At 37.2% G+C, this 14286-nt stretch overlaps 1 protein-coding gene across 1 annotated transcript in view; it reads left to right on the forward strand.

Annotated features, from left to right (window-relative positions):
• Positions 1–13831, forward strand: part of LOC142532834 (putative aarF domain-containing protein kinase At1g71810, chloroplastic) — a 43939-nt gene extending 30108 nt beyond the window's left edge. Inside the window, exons 12-21 of the mRNA XM_075639340.1 lie at positions 57–106; positions 235–313; positions 1639–1689; positions 1820–1961; positions 2094–2138; positions 2646–2750; positions 2844–2885; positions 3749–3910; positions 13126–13245; positions 13665–13831. Of these exons, the coding sequence (XP_075495455.1) occupies positions 57–106; positions 235–313; positions 1639–1689; positions 1820–1961; positions 2094–2138; positions 2646–2750; positions 2844–2885; positions 3749–3910; positions 13126–13245; positions 13665–13769 (901 nt within the window). The 3' untranslated portion in view covers positions 13770–13831. The remainder of the gene's footprint in view (positions 1–56; positions 107–234; positions 314–1638; positions 1690–1819; positions 1962–2093; positions 2139–2645; positions 2751–2843; positions 2886–3748; positions 3911–13125; positions 13246–13664) is intronic.
• The last annotated feature ends 455 nt before the right edge of the window (positions 13832–14286 follow it).

The raw sequence follows: 14286 nt of genomic DNA on the forward strand, positions 1-14286 counted from the left end.
AGCTAATGGTGAACTTCTTGTGATGTTACTGACAGCTTCTAAAATATTTTCAACAGGCTTCTTCCGCCAACTGCTGATAAGGATGCTGTGACACAAGCATTAACAGGTTTTATCTGAGAATAGTTTCTTCATCTAGTCAAACCCTGGAACTGTCAGCTTGACCATTGGTCTTGGTTTGTAGATTCAGAATTTCCATATTTGCTTTCAGTTGCCCTAAAATGAAAGAATATGTAGGTGTCTTCCGGAATGCTGTTTCCAAAGGAGTTCGCTATCTAAACTTTGAGGATCTTCTTGGAAATTTGGGAGCCACCATGTAAAAATCCTTTTATCTTTTCCCTTTGTTGGATTTATATGGGATCATTTATGATGGATTCATGTATATAATTCGAATGAGCTCAAGCCATCTTAGCTTTAATCAACTTTCTGTAAATAAATGCCAATCTAGAGTTGAAACATGTACTCAAGCTCATGTTAAAATGTAGCTTACTTGGAAAATTTCTTAGAATTGGGATCAATTTTTACGTATGTTCCATACTATCCGTCTGAATAATAACACTGGTACAGCTGACCTTGTATGGACACAAACAAAATGGATAAGATGTTGATACAAGGGCTATTTATGATCCTTTAAGTTAAGTTTTAGCATGATTGAAAATCCTTGCTCTGAATTCACGGAATTGGACACTACTAATGACACTCCTTTAGCCATTCTATAAGTTTCTGATGAATCCAATGAAAATAATCTATTAGCGAGAGTCATGAGACCTTGGGGGTAAGGAAAGCGTTTTTTTTAATAATTTTCTGGACAAATTAAAACTCGTTATTTATACCATAAGAAATTAGAAATCTATTGAGTAACAATGTCAAAGGGAGATTATTTATTACGTCACATGAAGAAATTAAACTAAACACGATTAAATGGCTTGAGTAGGAATAAGAGGATCGATTGTTACCTTTATTAGGAACCTGAAAATAGATATGAAGCATTCTGTGAATTATAAATAAACCTGCATTTTTCTTACAGAAGATATCGTATTTGAACAAATATTATTATAATTCTGGAATTTGTATAGGATAAATTATGTGTCAGACCTTGTACAATGGTATTTTATGTATTTCAGAAATACTAATGCTCCTTTCTTTTTTGTCTACTCTGTATATATCCTCTTTCTCAGCCCTTCATTGGTTTCTTGTAGATTTCTTCCTTTATAACAGTTAACTGTTTAGATATTACTTGTTAAATTTGGGCTGTCTATTGTACAATTGTACATTAGTTTGAAGATACAAGATACCAAACTACTTGGGGAGAATTGGGTCAATGACCCTATACAAATTTTAATTTAAAAAATAATCTCAATTCGTTAAAATAGCATTATGCAATGGATTTTATTATGTATTTTTAGTCAAAGGTTTTTTTTTTTTAAAAATAGATGTGGATGGAAGGTAAATTGGTGCCGTACTAACCACTTGCGCTCAAACTCATACTAAAACAGTGCAATAGTTACACCTTTTTTTACACTAATTGATTTGGTTAAATTTGTGTAGGTTTTCAATGTGTGAAGAGAGTGATCTACCCCTGTATTTATTTATGCATTTACTTATTACCTAATTATTTATTCTGGGGAATTCATATTGCAGGTACAACTTCAAATTCAGAATTCCTTCTTATTTTTCTCTCGTCATTAGAAGGTGATTGTAATTTCTTATTTTCCATCACATGTTAAAAATAATGCTTTCATACATTAGATATGGCACATTTTTCTTTCTAGTTACTGTCAATTTTTTCACTTAAGTTAGATAAATCATCTGTAACATCCAGCCTAGCTGTTTTGGAGGGAATTGCTATCGGCTTCAACCCAGAATACAAAGTTCTGGGCAGTACATATCCTTGGATTGCCCAGAAGGTGCTTACTAACAGCTCGCCAAAATTGAAATCTTCTTTGCAAGCTCTTCTTTACAAGGTACATCATCTCCATGAAGGAAAATTAGCTATTTTTTCATAGCTTAGCATGCGTTGCCTCAAAAATAATATCTTTCTGTCTGGAAGTAATGTTTAATAAAGACAGCTGTACTGATTCCATGTTCTTAAACAGGGTGGAGTCTTCAGGGTTGACCGATTAGAGTCTCTCTTAACAGAGGTGAGATAATAAAAAATCTCTCGTGCATCAGCCTGTCAATTAGTTTAAGCAAGAGTTCAAAAGGATTGAGATGAACTTTTCTTGTCCATCACCTCGTTAAGCACTTGATAAGCTTATGAGATACTTCACTGAGTTTGAGCTTCATAACTTTGAGGCATAAATCTATATCAGCTTCATGCAAGCAACCTTCTTAGATTAGACATGGCTGGCTTCCTGCTGAAACTTATGGCTGCGCTGGGTATCTAAAACTATGATTAGTTCTGTCACCATATCACTTGAATCCCTCAGCTTTATATTTAATCGGATATTTCATATCTGGTTCATTTGTTGACCCTCTCAGTTGCATTGTTTTGGTAAAGTAGCTATTTTCTTTCTGCTATTGCTCTGTCCTAAAATGCAAAAATTTGAATGTGTGTGTGATGGTTGGTGACTTGAAAACACTCACAAACTGTTCTTATGACTTGTTAAGTTCACTCAGCATACTTCTATAACTTTCGCTCATGGCAGTCAATGCGTGCCAGAACACAACGAACATTGGCTAGAAAGCTGGAAACAGATAATGAATCTAAGATGTTTATCAGACAAATTGTGTCCTTTGCTTTGAATGAGAAGGTAAATCTCACTTGTAACTCATCATTAACTACTGGACAGAATCAAGGGATCAGACTATTTAGAGATTTTTCAAATGTATTCTATTTTCTGCAGAGTGCATTCATGAGAGAAATACTTCTCGAGGAATTTGCAAAGGTAATATTTTGGGACACCTTTCCACATTTCTTGTTTTGGATTTAGTATCTTTGTTCTATTTCATCTTTTATTCTCTTTGCTAGAACAAAACAAGAAACAAGTGAAAGAGCTTGGGAAAACCTGTATCATGATTGATAGTTACTTGACTTAAATCTTGTCTGAATGTTCATAAATGCGCATAACTTTCAGTCAGTTCTAATCAATTTAACTGCTATTTGACCGAGGGCTCATAATCTTCAATCAGTTCTAATCCATTTAACCACTATCCGAATAATGGGAGTTGTGTTCTGTTTTGTTTAAATTTTTGCTATGAATGGATCAGCTTCCTTCATATGTTGTTTGAATATTTTAAATGAGTTATCTTTATCAAATAATGTATTTGAAATAGCATGTTTAGTCTAGTAGAAGAATAGAAGAAATAGTGAAATATTGTGGGAGAGAAATGTTGTATATTTGTTGGTGAACCCACAACAGCATCTAACCTCTCTTCTCAAAACCTTTTTGCCTCTTCCACCTCCTCCAACTCTAGCTTACTGAATACATCTGAGAAAAACTTTGTTGTGTTGGCTCTTCTTCAAACTTTGACTTGTAAAAAACACACATCTATTTCAAAATAACTGAGCATTCTATTGTTTACTTCCAAGTTTCGGCCTTATAAATGATCAAGGCATCGAAATATGTAGAAACGACTATACCTGGAATAGTTTTGAAAAGTAAATTTTTTCGGAGATAAAAATTTCTGAATTTATTATTTATTGTTAACTTCTGGGTTACAAGTGTCATATTTTCTGAAATCACATTTGAGCACCTATATTTGATGATTGCTATTGGTACTTACTGTTTATTTCTGCAACTGGTCATAGGGCTTGGATGCACTTGGGATAGCCACCTTTGACTCAATTACATCTGCACTGACTGTAAACCTACCCTTCAGACCTGATTCTGTTTCCTTGCTGACTGATGAAGATATCAACAATGTGAGAACGTTGCAACACCTCATTACTCTATTCTCAGGGATTCAACAGGTGAGAAATATTTTTTAAGGATGAATGTTCCTATCCTTCGGCAAAAGTCAATACCATATTGTTTCTAGATGTTTAATTTTTTTTTTTTGATAGGAAACAATATTTTATTAATGATATAGTAATAAGGATTACATCAGTGGACTAGAAGTGCACTGTCATAATTTATAGAAATACACTATCCTAATTTAGCACACAATAGCAATGATAATTTAGTGATACACATATTCCCATTGTCTTATCAAATCAAAAACTGAAACATTCTTGAAATCTTTGTGACTTCCAATCCACATGGCAACGTTAATCTTGATCTTCTCCCAGCATTTGTCAATATTTGTCTCTTTTCCTTCGAAGATTCTTTGGTTTCTTTCCAACCAAACCGTCCAGCATATACAGTGAACCACGACTTGCCAAAATAGTCTTCCTCTCTTACCCGTGGATTGACCCAAATCCATGCTGAATAAATCTTTTGTTGATTTAGGTATGACCCAAACCAACCGCATCTCTTGCAACGCTCTAACCCACAATGGAAACGTGAATGGACAGTGTATGAGAAAATGGTCCTGAGTCTCTAAATCATTCCTGCATAGAACACACCAATTGGGGCACAAAGCAATCCCGTGGCATCTTTTTTGAATCGTCTCCGAGGTTGGTAGCTTACCCAGAGTGGCTGTCCAAGAAAAAAGCTGAATCTTGCTAGGAACATGGACTTTCCAGATAGCATCGAAAAGTTGAAATTTTGGATAAAGATTATTTGAGAAGAAAGACTCGTAGAATGAACTAACTGAAAACATACCCGACGAATCCCCGCTCCACTGAATAAAATCGTCCACCCCCTCAACTAATCTAACCGACTCTAAGACTTCTAATAACCCTGTCAACTCATCAATCTCCTCATCTCTCACCCCCCTTCTGAAGTGAAAATCCCAAGAATGGTCGCATGTTGCATTATCAAAAAGAGCAAAATAAGAAATAGGCAAATTGTGAAAAGATGACAGCTGAAATAAAGCTGGGAAACAAACCTTGAACGAACAGTCCCCCAACCAATTATCCTACCAGAATTTGACCTTATTCCCTCCTCTCACCTTAACTAAAATCTTATGCTTAAAAGTTGGGTATATCCGGGAAATAAACTTCCAAGGGCATCTAAACGTTACATTTCTTGCCAACCCCGCATCCCACCCATTTTCTTGTAACTCATATTTACTAACAATAATCTTTTTCCATAATGTCCCCTCTTCTTGGAAAAATCTCCACCACCACTTCCCAAGTAAGGCTGTATTTTTTAATTTGATTTTAGCAATGCCCAATCCACCTCTTTCCTTTGGTTTACAAACTTGATCCCATGAGGCCAAATGTAGGTGGCTATCTCCATCCGCTCCATCCCATAAAAAATTCCTTGATATCTTATCCATCGATTCCTCAACACTTTTTGGGACCTTGAATAATGACATGTAATATATCGGGATGGAATTCAAAACCGAAAGTATCAATGTTAATCTACCCCCTTTAGACAAAAATGCTTTCTTCCATATAGCCAATTTTCTGGACATTTTAGCAACCACCGGCTGCCAGAATGATGCTTGCAATGGATTACCTCCCAGAGGTACACCCAAATATGTAATCGGCCATGACTCTTTACCACATCCCAATCGTCTTGCTAACCTTTAAACTTCTATATGTTCACGGTTAATTTCCAACAACGCACTCTTTTCCCAATTGATTTTTAAACCCGACATATCACAAAAAGAACTCACCACTTGTACCATGAATATTATGTGATCATCAGTCTGTGCGAAAAAAAGTGTATCGTCCGCAAACTGGATATGAGATATCTCAATCTTTTCTCTGCCGACCTCTATCCCCTTTATTAGGTTCGATTCCTTAGCTTTGTCTATCAATCTTCCCAACACATCGACGACCAAATTGAATAGAAAAGGAGACAATGGATCTCCTTGACGAAGACCTTTGAAAGCCCTAAATTTTCCTCTTGGCCTCCCATTGATCATAACTGAAAATGATACATTCGATACACATCCTCTCATCCATGATCTCCATTTTATTCCAAACCCCTTCTTCATTAAAACAAAGTCCAAAAATTCCCAACTCACGTTATCGTAAGCGTTCTCAAAATCCACTTTCAAAACCCATCCTTGTTTTTTCTTAATCCTAGCCTCTTCGATCAACTCGTTCGCTATAAGACCACAATCGAGAATTTGTCTTCCTTCGACAAAAGCATTTTGTGATTCTGAAATTGTCGATTCCATCACACTTTTCATCCTCTCTGTTAGAACTTTCGATATTATCTTATATAAGCTTGTTATTAGACTGATCGGTCTGAAGTCCTTCACTTTGTACGAGTCAACTTTCTTTCTAATCAAGCATATATAAGTCTCGTTGGTGATTCCGTTTATGATGCCACTTTGAAAAAACTCATCAAAAACCAACATAAGATCTGTTTTGACTATTTCCCAACATTCTTGGAAAAAACCCAAAGTAAATCCATCAGCTCCCGGGCTCTTTCCTCCATCGCATTTAAAGACTGCTTCCTTCACCTCGTCCTCGGTAAATTTTTTTTCTAGCTGTCGACTCATCTCCACTTCAATTGGACACCATTCCACGTCTTCAATACCCCAACATCTTGCATCCGGCTTACTGTACTGTCCCTTGAAGAATTCTGAAATTATTGAAACAATCTCATCCTCACAAGTTGTAATGGAACCATCATCTCTTTCGAGTCTGTCAATGGTTGACTTACTCTTACGATGGTTAAGTATGGAGTGGAAGAATTTTGTGTTTTGATCCCCTTCTTTGATCCATTTGACCTTGCTTTTTTGAAAGTTTATTTGATTCTTTCGTCTTATCAACTCCTCTAACATCAATTTCGCTTCTTTTCTCTCGTTCACTAATCCTTCCGAAGCCTTCCCCTCGCCCTCCAATTTGTCAATTATGCTGATTTTGTTTGATAAATCTGTTGCTCTCATTTCCATCATTCCATATACCTCTTCATTCCATTTTTTGATGTCACCCTTAATTGTCTTTAGTTTCATCATTAGTCTATATCCCGCCCATCCTTGTGAGTTCGAGTTGTTCCACCACAATTGTGTCAAGTTTTTAAAGCTTGAATCCCTTAACCACACGTTCTCGAATCTGAAAGGTGTTGGGCCCCACTTAGTTTTTTCCAAATCAAGAACCAGAGGGAAATGATCTGAAGTGATTCTCGGTAAGATTGATTGTCTGTAGAATAGGTAAATTTCAGTCCATCCCACCGTGAACATGAATCTATCTAATCGGCAACAAATGGGTGAAGTCCTGAGATTCGACCAAGTGAATTTACCATTCAATAGAGGTGGATCACATAACTGAAGTTCCTGTATCAAGCTATCAAAACAATGTATACTCGATGTCATTGAGCAACTATAAATTTTGTGGGGACCCGGGCTCTAGCTCAATTATCTTTGGGATTAATTGAATCTTTGCTAGAAAATGTAGGTCAAAATTTTTTGCTTTTAATATAAAAAACAATTGTATAAAAATCATACACAAATGATACCTCTATTTGATTTCAACAAACATAAGTACGTGTCTTGTTCCATTTCATACTTAAATAAACTAGTATTTGAAACACATTACATATCAAATGTAAACACTACTAGTTTATCTGCTACGCCCGTGATCACCACGCTATCTCGATCTCTCATCTTTGTCTCGACCCTGATCCTGCCCCACCTGTTGTCATGCACACATACAAACAAGACAACAGCCGGATAACTCCTGTGAGAATAAATCCCAGTATAAACAATGTATACATACAATTAACTGAACTAACATAAAAGCATGGAACATATATCACTGCATGTATCATAATCTGAAATTTGATTCAATATCAAACAGTAACTAAAACATGGATCGTAATCTACGAAACATATTCTATACAATCTGTAATTCAATTCTTGGCTCGGCATCTCAGACTCGACTTATCTCTATTCTAATCTAGGGATCCCAGTGAATAAGAATGTAACAAGTCTCCCACCTACTACTACCGTTCGCGGTGGTGGTACGTTCTTATTTCTGGACTTTGGTCTACTCTATATCGAATTATCTGCAACAAGGACAGCTCTGTCTCATAAGCATATCGATACACCAAACGTCCAGTGTCTTAGCATATCTGCCAAAGACTAGTTAATCCTACTCTGACAATGTGCAATGGGCCAGTGACTACTCTGTCATAATCTAGCCCCTCTGTCAGTGACTCTCACTCAATAGCTATCTGCTATCCTCTGCTTTCCTATCAATCACTAACAGGAACATACTCATTCACATAACACAAAGGTATGAAAACAGAACAATACAAGTATGTGGTTTAGGGAAACTCGAGTTAAATCTAACTCAAGTCGATCTCCCAGTTAACATCGATTTACACATTTCTCTTCTCGATCTGACGAAGTCGTAGTCTCAGTCTCAAATTCAAATCTGTCCATACCCAATCTGGCAATGACAATACCGAATAGCCATAATATCAATAAACATTCTCGAATCAATACTGGATATAATCAGAACGAAATCAAATTCTATTTCAACGGCATAACTGCACAAGAACGATATACCCTGAAATATCATATCTATCAGATATCAATCCCAACATCTCATAATCAATGATAATACAAATCTAATATCAAATCTTAATCAATCCTGCATCGGATTAATATCAATCTACTGATTCGACAACATAACGGCGTAATCTCGCGATACCGGTCAACTCAAACATCAATAATCAATACAAGAACTCATACTCCTCATCATAAACACATCTACCATGCTGAAATCTGCATATACCCAACTCAAGACATGCTGAACATAATAATAATAGCATACGATGTTCGTTCTTCGATCCGGTTGCGAATATACGTTCATAATAATCACAAGAACACGTAATAGAAACCAATATCTGATTTCCCCAACATCTCAACTTCATAACATGCTGAAATGTAATAATACTTACCTCCTTTCGAAGCTGGTGATGAGAGGAACACGAATCTAGTCTCAGATTGAAAATCGGGTGGTTAGATTCTTCACAACAAACAATCTAAGCTATTAAGAAACTTGAGGGACTTTTCATGGAGGTTCTCTCGGTGGAATCTGCTGAAAGAGTGAAGAGAATGAAGCCAAGTCTCTATATATCTCTTGCATGGGGAGTAACACATGGTTCATTTTCCATTCTGCACGTTGCACCGCAGGTGCGCTATTCATCGGACCGCGGGTGCGCTGAGCGTTCTGGATCACATCCAACAATTCAGAAGGAACGACCGCGGGTGCACTATGTCTTGGGCCGCGGGTGCGCTGTCCTTACGTCCCAACACCGCGGGTGCGGTAGCACTTCTGGCGCGGTTGCGGTGTGGGGTCTGTTCTCTATAATATACCCTACTGCCCTACAACCGCGGGCGCGGTAGAAATGCCGGCGCGGGTGCGACCTCTCTTCCATGTCACACTTCATAATTTTGTTTTACCAACCTAAGATTCTCGGGCATTACAAATTTTCTCTCGAATTGACCTTACTACATTGAAATCTCCCCCCAAGCACCATCTATCTCCGCATATTACCCTCAACCCTGCAAGCTCGTCCTAGAAATTATTTCGTAAACTTGGACGGCATGGCCCGTAAACAGCTGTGAACCACCAGTCGTGTTGTGCATCATTTTGAATGTGAATTGAAACAGAGAAATCCCCAATCAAATTATCCTTGACCATTATAACTCTTGTATCCCACATAATGATAATCCCCCCGACCTACCCAATGCAGGTAAAGTTACCAATTCCACAAATCTCGACTTCCATAGACTTGAAATTAATCTCCTGTCGACCACTTCTTTTTTTGTTTCCTGCAGAATTATTAAGTCTGGTTTTTCTTTGGCGATTATGGCTCGTATCAATCCCCTTCTTGTGGCTGATCCACTCCCCCTGATATTCCATGAAAAGTCTTTCATTGATTCACTTCCGCATCCCTCTTATTCTTACTACAGCTGGCTTCTTCACTCTCCAACATCGTTCCACACTCGTCTAAGTCGTTAAATTCCGCCTTCTCTACACCCATCAATCTTAAGCACTCATTCTTATCTGCATAGTTGAATTCCTGCTTTCCCATACCATCAATATTCGCATCTTCATCCATCCCCTCGTGATGCCCTGTGAAGTTATTTCCGGATAAACCCACTTTTTCAACCACTGAAATAATTCCCCGCTCACCCATAACCTCTACCCCTCCCCTCGACCCGATAAAGGAATCTGAGACAGAAAGAGAATGGAAAGGAGAGTGATGAGAATTGGAATTGTTGGGTAAATTGCATACCTTGCTCGGAGATTCTTCAAAAAATTCGCCCAAATCATCGAATTCCAGTGATTTTCTTGTTGACTTATCCGAGTGATCAGAGATATGACTGTCGGCATCGCTGAAAGCTCCGCCATCATCTGAAGTATCATCCCTCGCTCCATGATATAGTTGATCCTCCCAAATTCCATCTTCCCCGTGAATTGTATATTTGTCGATCTCTATGATTGATATCTTTGAAGTTTCTTTATTTCGCAAGTGAAATGATTCTTGATGTGACTTTACTTGTTTCCTGCGATATACATGCTCAAATTTTCTTTCAACAGGGCAATATTCCTTTTCTAAGTTTTGATGTCCATTCTTTTGTGTTTCAAGAATGTTTGTAGATTCAATCTTCCCCTTCTGAAATTCATTCTCATCTTTCGGCTTTAACTTTTTGAGAATCTTGATATGCTTCCAGCGGTACCATGGTTCTGATACACAGCTCCGTTCTCCAGAATTATCATCCTTCTCGACGATCTTAAGACCATTGGTTTCTTTAAATTTGTACATGTTCGCCGACTCACAATTCTGATTATACGTGACCAGTCCTTCTTGTTTTTCAACTGGATGAATTGTGATGTTGTCCTCCTGCTTTCTTTGGATGTCATTCATGTTTTCTGCATTTGAAACGGTTTCTTTGAATCATTTCTTGTTACCCCAGCCTGTCCCGCCTCTAGCTCCATTCATCACCACTTGTGCGTAAGATCTTTTTTCATACTTGTCGTACTCTGATATTTTGACTGAATCCACAATAATGCGAATGATCAAAGGTCCTCTTTTAGTTTTGATCTGAAGGTTTCTGTTGATGGAACTTCCTTCGAATCCCACTACTTTTATTTTTGCTGCTGATAAGTCTCTTAATAGAACAGTATCTTGGCTGATGCCTAACAATCGTCCGCATTGATCACCAATATTTTTGAAAAGATCTTTGGACCATAAATCCCAAGGTATCCCTAATAAACGGATCCAACTGTTACAACACGAACACTTCCTCTTCGCTATTGCTATTAAGACTCCATCTCTGAAAAGATAATGTGACTTTATTTTCCAGAAAGCAGTTCTTCAATCGCAAATAGAATAATGCATCCTCTTCGTTATGTGGCCACCAAACTGCTTTGTTGGCCTGGAATGGAAACACTTCAATCTTTCTTTGGACTGCCTTTCCAAGTGTTTTACTCACCAACTCCCACGATGTGTTGACACAATCCCTTGTAATGATAATAGCCTTACTCCAATCCTTAGACATCATATCTGGTAATTGTTCCGACTCTGCCACTTCTGAAAATCCCTTTTCGCCAACATTCAACCGAACATTTTGCCGCTTCTGTGGTTGTTCCGTTGGCTTTTTATTAACTCTGAAATTCAATACATTATCCCTTCTGTTTATCCTAAATTTGGACAAATTGTTTGCCATCCATTTCCATCCCCCATTGAATCGTCCACTTGGTATGATGATGCGCTGTATCTTGCCCCTCCAAACTAGCTTAGATATTTCTAAGTAACTTCCTCGACCGTTCACAAATTTCTGCATAGAAACCACTGCTTCTCTGCCTCTGAATCTATTGAAACTAGGGCAGGATTGTGGTTTATTAATGTATTCCCACAATTTTGATATGATCCAGTCTAAACTTTCCAGATTCATTTCCAGTACATAGCTTGCATTTCTGGTTCTTTCGGTCACCATGACCGTGTTACCCCTCCTGCCCCTGCTGATTAAGAACAGTTTTTGTTCAACTTTGATCTCACAACTTGATTTGTAATGGTTTCTGAGCAAACCCTTATACATCTCGACTATTTTCAGGTTTACGGGATACCAGAAGAAAAGATCTATATCGGTGAGGGTTTAGAACGTTATAAAACTCGGTGATTGAAAGCAAATGGCTAGGTTAATGATCGAAGGATAAGTGAAATGCTAAAGGGTCGATAAAAACAAAACAAGGGAGATCGGGAATAATAATGAAGAAGGTTCAGAAAGAAATGGAAAAAAGGACGACAAACGATAGGTTTGAATTTTTTTTTTATAAGAAGAGGATGTTTGTCCCCGCCGGCCGTTTTCCGGCGCCGGAGACAGAGGTTGAAAACGATCGATGAGGCTCAGAGATTTTTGAAGTCAGTGAATGAACGGTGAAGAAATCCAATTGGTCGGTGGTTTGAGGGTGGTTTGAGGGGGGAGAGAGCATTTTCAAATTTTTCTCTCTCTACATACATTGTTCTTACAATTGTGTTTCTAGATGTTTAATTGGTCAGCCTATTTGAAAATAACGGGCATCAGTATACGGGGATCTATGTCCAGTGAAACTTCTGTTTTGATAAATGAACTCGATGATGGGTGAACCATGCTGTGACAGCATGTACAAGCATGTGAGAGAGAAATAGGAGGAAAGATTTTAGGGTCTTTCCTTTCCTGAATTTATAATAATCGGGTAACTGAGTTATAAACTAATACTTCTGAGGCATGGAAAGAGATCAAATTTGAGTTAAAGAACAATTAATCACTATCCTTTCTCGTTATTGAGCAGTAACTAACTGTACCGAGCCTAATTTCAACTATCTTGTATGCTCAATATCGACATTAATTATGGATTAATGGAAATTGACATGTTATTCACTACCGGTCCACGATTAGATTTTCAGGTTTGATTTTCATAGCAAAGTTGAAATTGGATACTCTTTATGTTGTATTAATGTTTTTTGTAAACATGCCTCGCAAGTCATTTGAAAGGAAAACATTATACATGGCATTGACATTCTATTCCATGCTTAGTTTACGGATAACAACAGTGCTCAAGCTACAGGAAATAGGTAGTGATCCATAACAAAGGTTTAACAAAGTGTCAATCCTTTATTGCAGGATATCAAAAAAGTCAATTCATATGAGGTTCAGAAACGATCTTCAAATGAAGATTCATTGCTCCCTTACCTTTTGGAATCTGGTCAAGAACTGTTACCCCTCCTATCAGTAATAGTAGAGGTAAGGACTAAACGTTAGGCGTTTGAATTCATGGAGAAGTGAACTTGCGTATCTTTAGAGGAATGATGGTGCCATTTGACTAGTTTACGATCTGTTTACCAGTTCTCAGCTGACTTAGTTCATTGTTGTAGCATGTGAACCATCCTATACAGACTGTTTGATTAGTAGGATTTTAAATATAGAATTTTACAACTAAATCTAGGTTAATCCTAACTAGTGAGACTGTTCGCTGATGTAGATTGAATAACTAAATTAATTGCCGGGGTTATGAATTGGACTATTCTCCATCAGTTAACCCTTCAGAGCTTGCTTTGTTTATAAAGGAACAGAGAATATAATTGCTTTAAACATACCTGAAAACTGTTTCTTTGATTACTTTCCCCAACTGATGAAGCAGTTCAATATGCGAAAATTTTCAGCTCCCACAAGAATCACAACAGCAGTTGTTACAATTGCCAGCAGATCTTGTCGGAAAGTTAGTTTCTAGGGCAGCTGCGAGGACAATAAGACAAGCTTTTTCTTGAGTACATCCACATGTGTATCTTTTCAGCATGATCAACTGATTGCCATGATTTGCCTTTGCCCTTCATGTGCCATTAAAAAATTGGCATGCATTGACAGTTTCAAAAATATTTGTTGTTTGATATGTTCAGTTTTTTACCTTTTCATTATAGCAGGTGAGATGGTTGAGAATGTGAAATATCTGATTGTTGGAAAAAAAATAACGTTTACAATTGTTTGAATTATATTATATTTAATTTCATACGCAAGCATATTAAATTTTTTAAAGGATGGTTCCTAACGGTTATGATATGCTTTCAGTTGTAATATTTAATCATAACTAGAAAAAAAAGACGTGTGTTGGACGTGAGAAATATTCTTATATAAACATAGATAGTTATGTAATTGGAATAACTTATTCCCGTGCACATCTTTGCACCCCCTCGATAACCAAAATGTTTTTTTTTCTCACATCATATTGTTTTGAGCCAAAAATCAATTTTAACAAAAAATTAGCCAAAAAAGTTCTCTGAAGAGACA

This window comes from Primulina tabacum, chromosome 18, assembly GCF_025594145.1.
Source record: "Primulina tabacum isolate GXHZ01 chromosome 18, ASM2559414v2, whole genome shotgun sequence".
In the NCBI taxonomy this organism is placed as follows: Eukaryota; Viridiplantae; Streptophyta; class Magnoliopsida; order Lamiales; family Gesneriaceae; genus Primulina; species Primulina tabacum.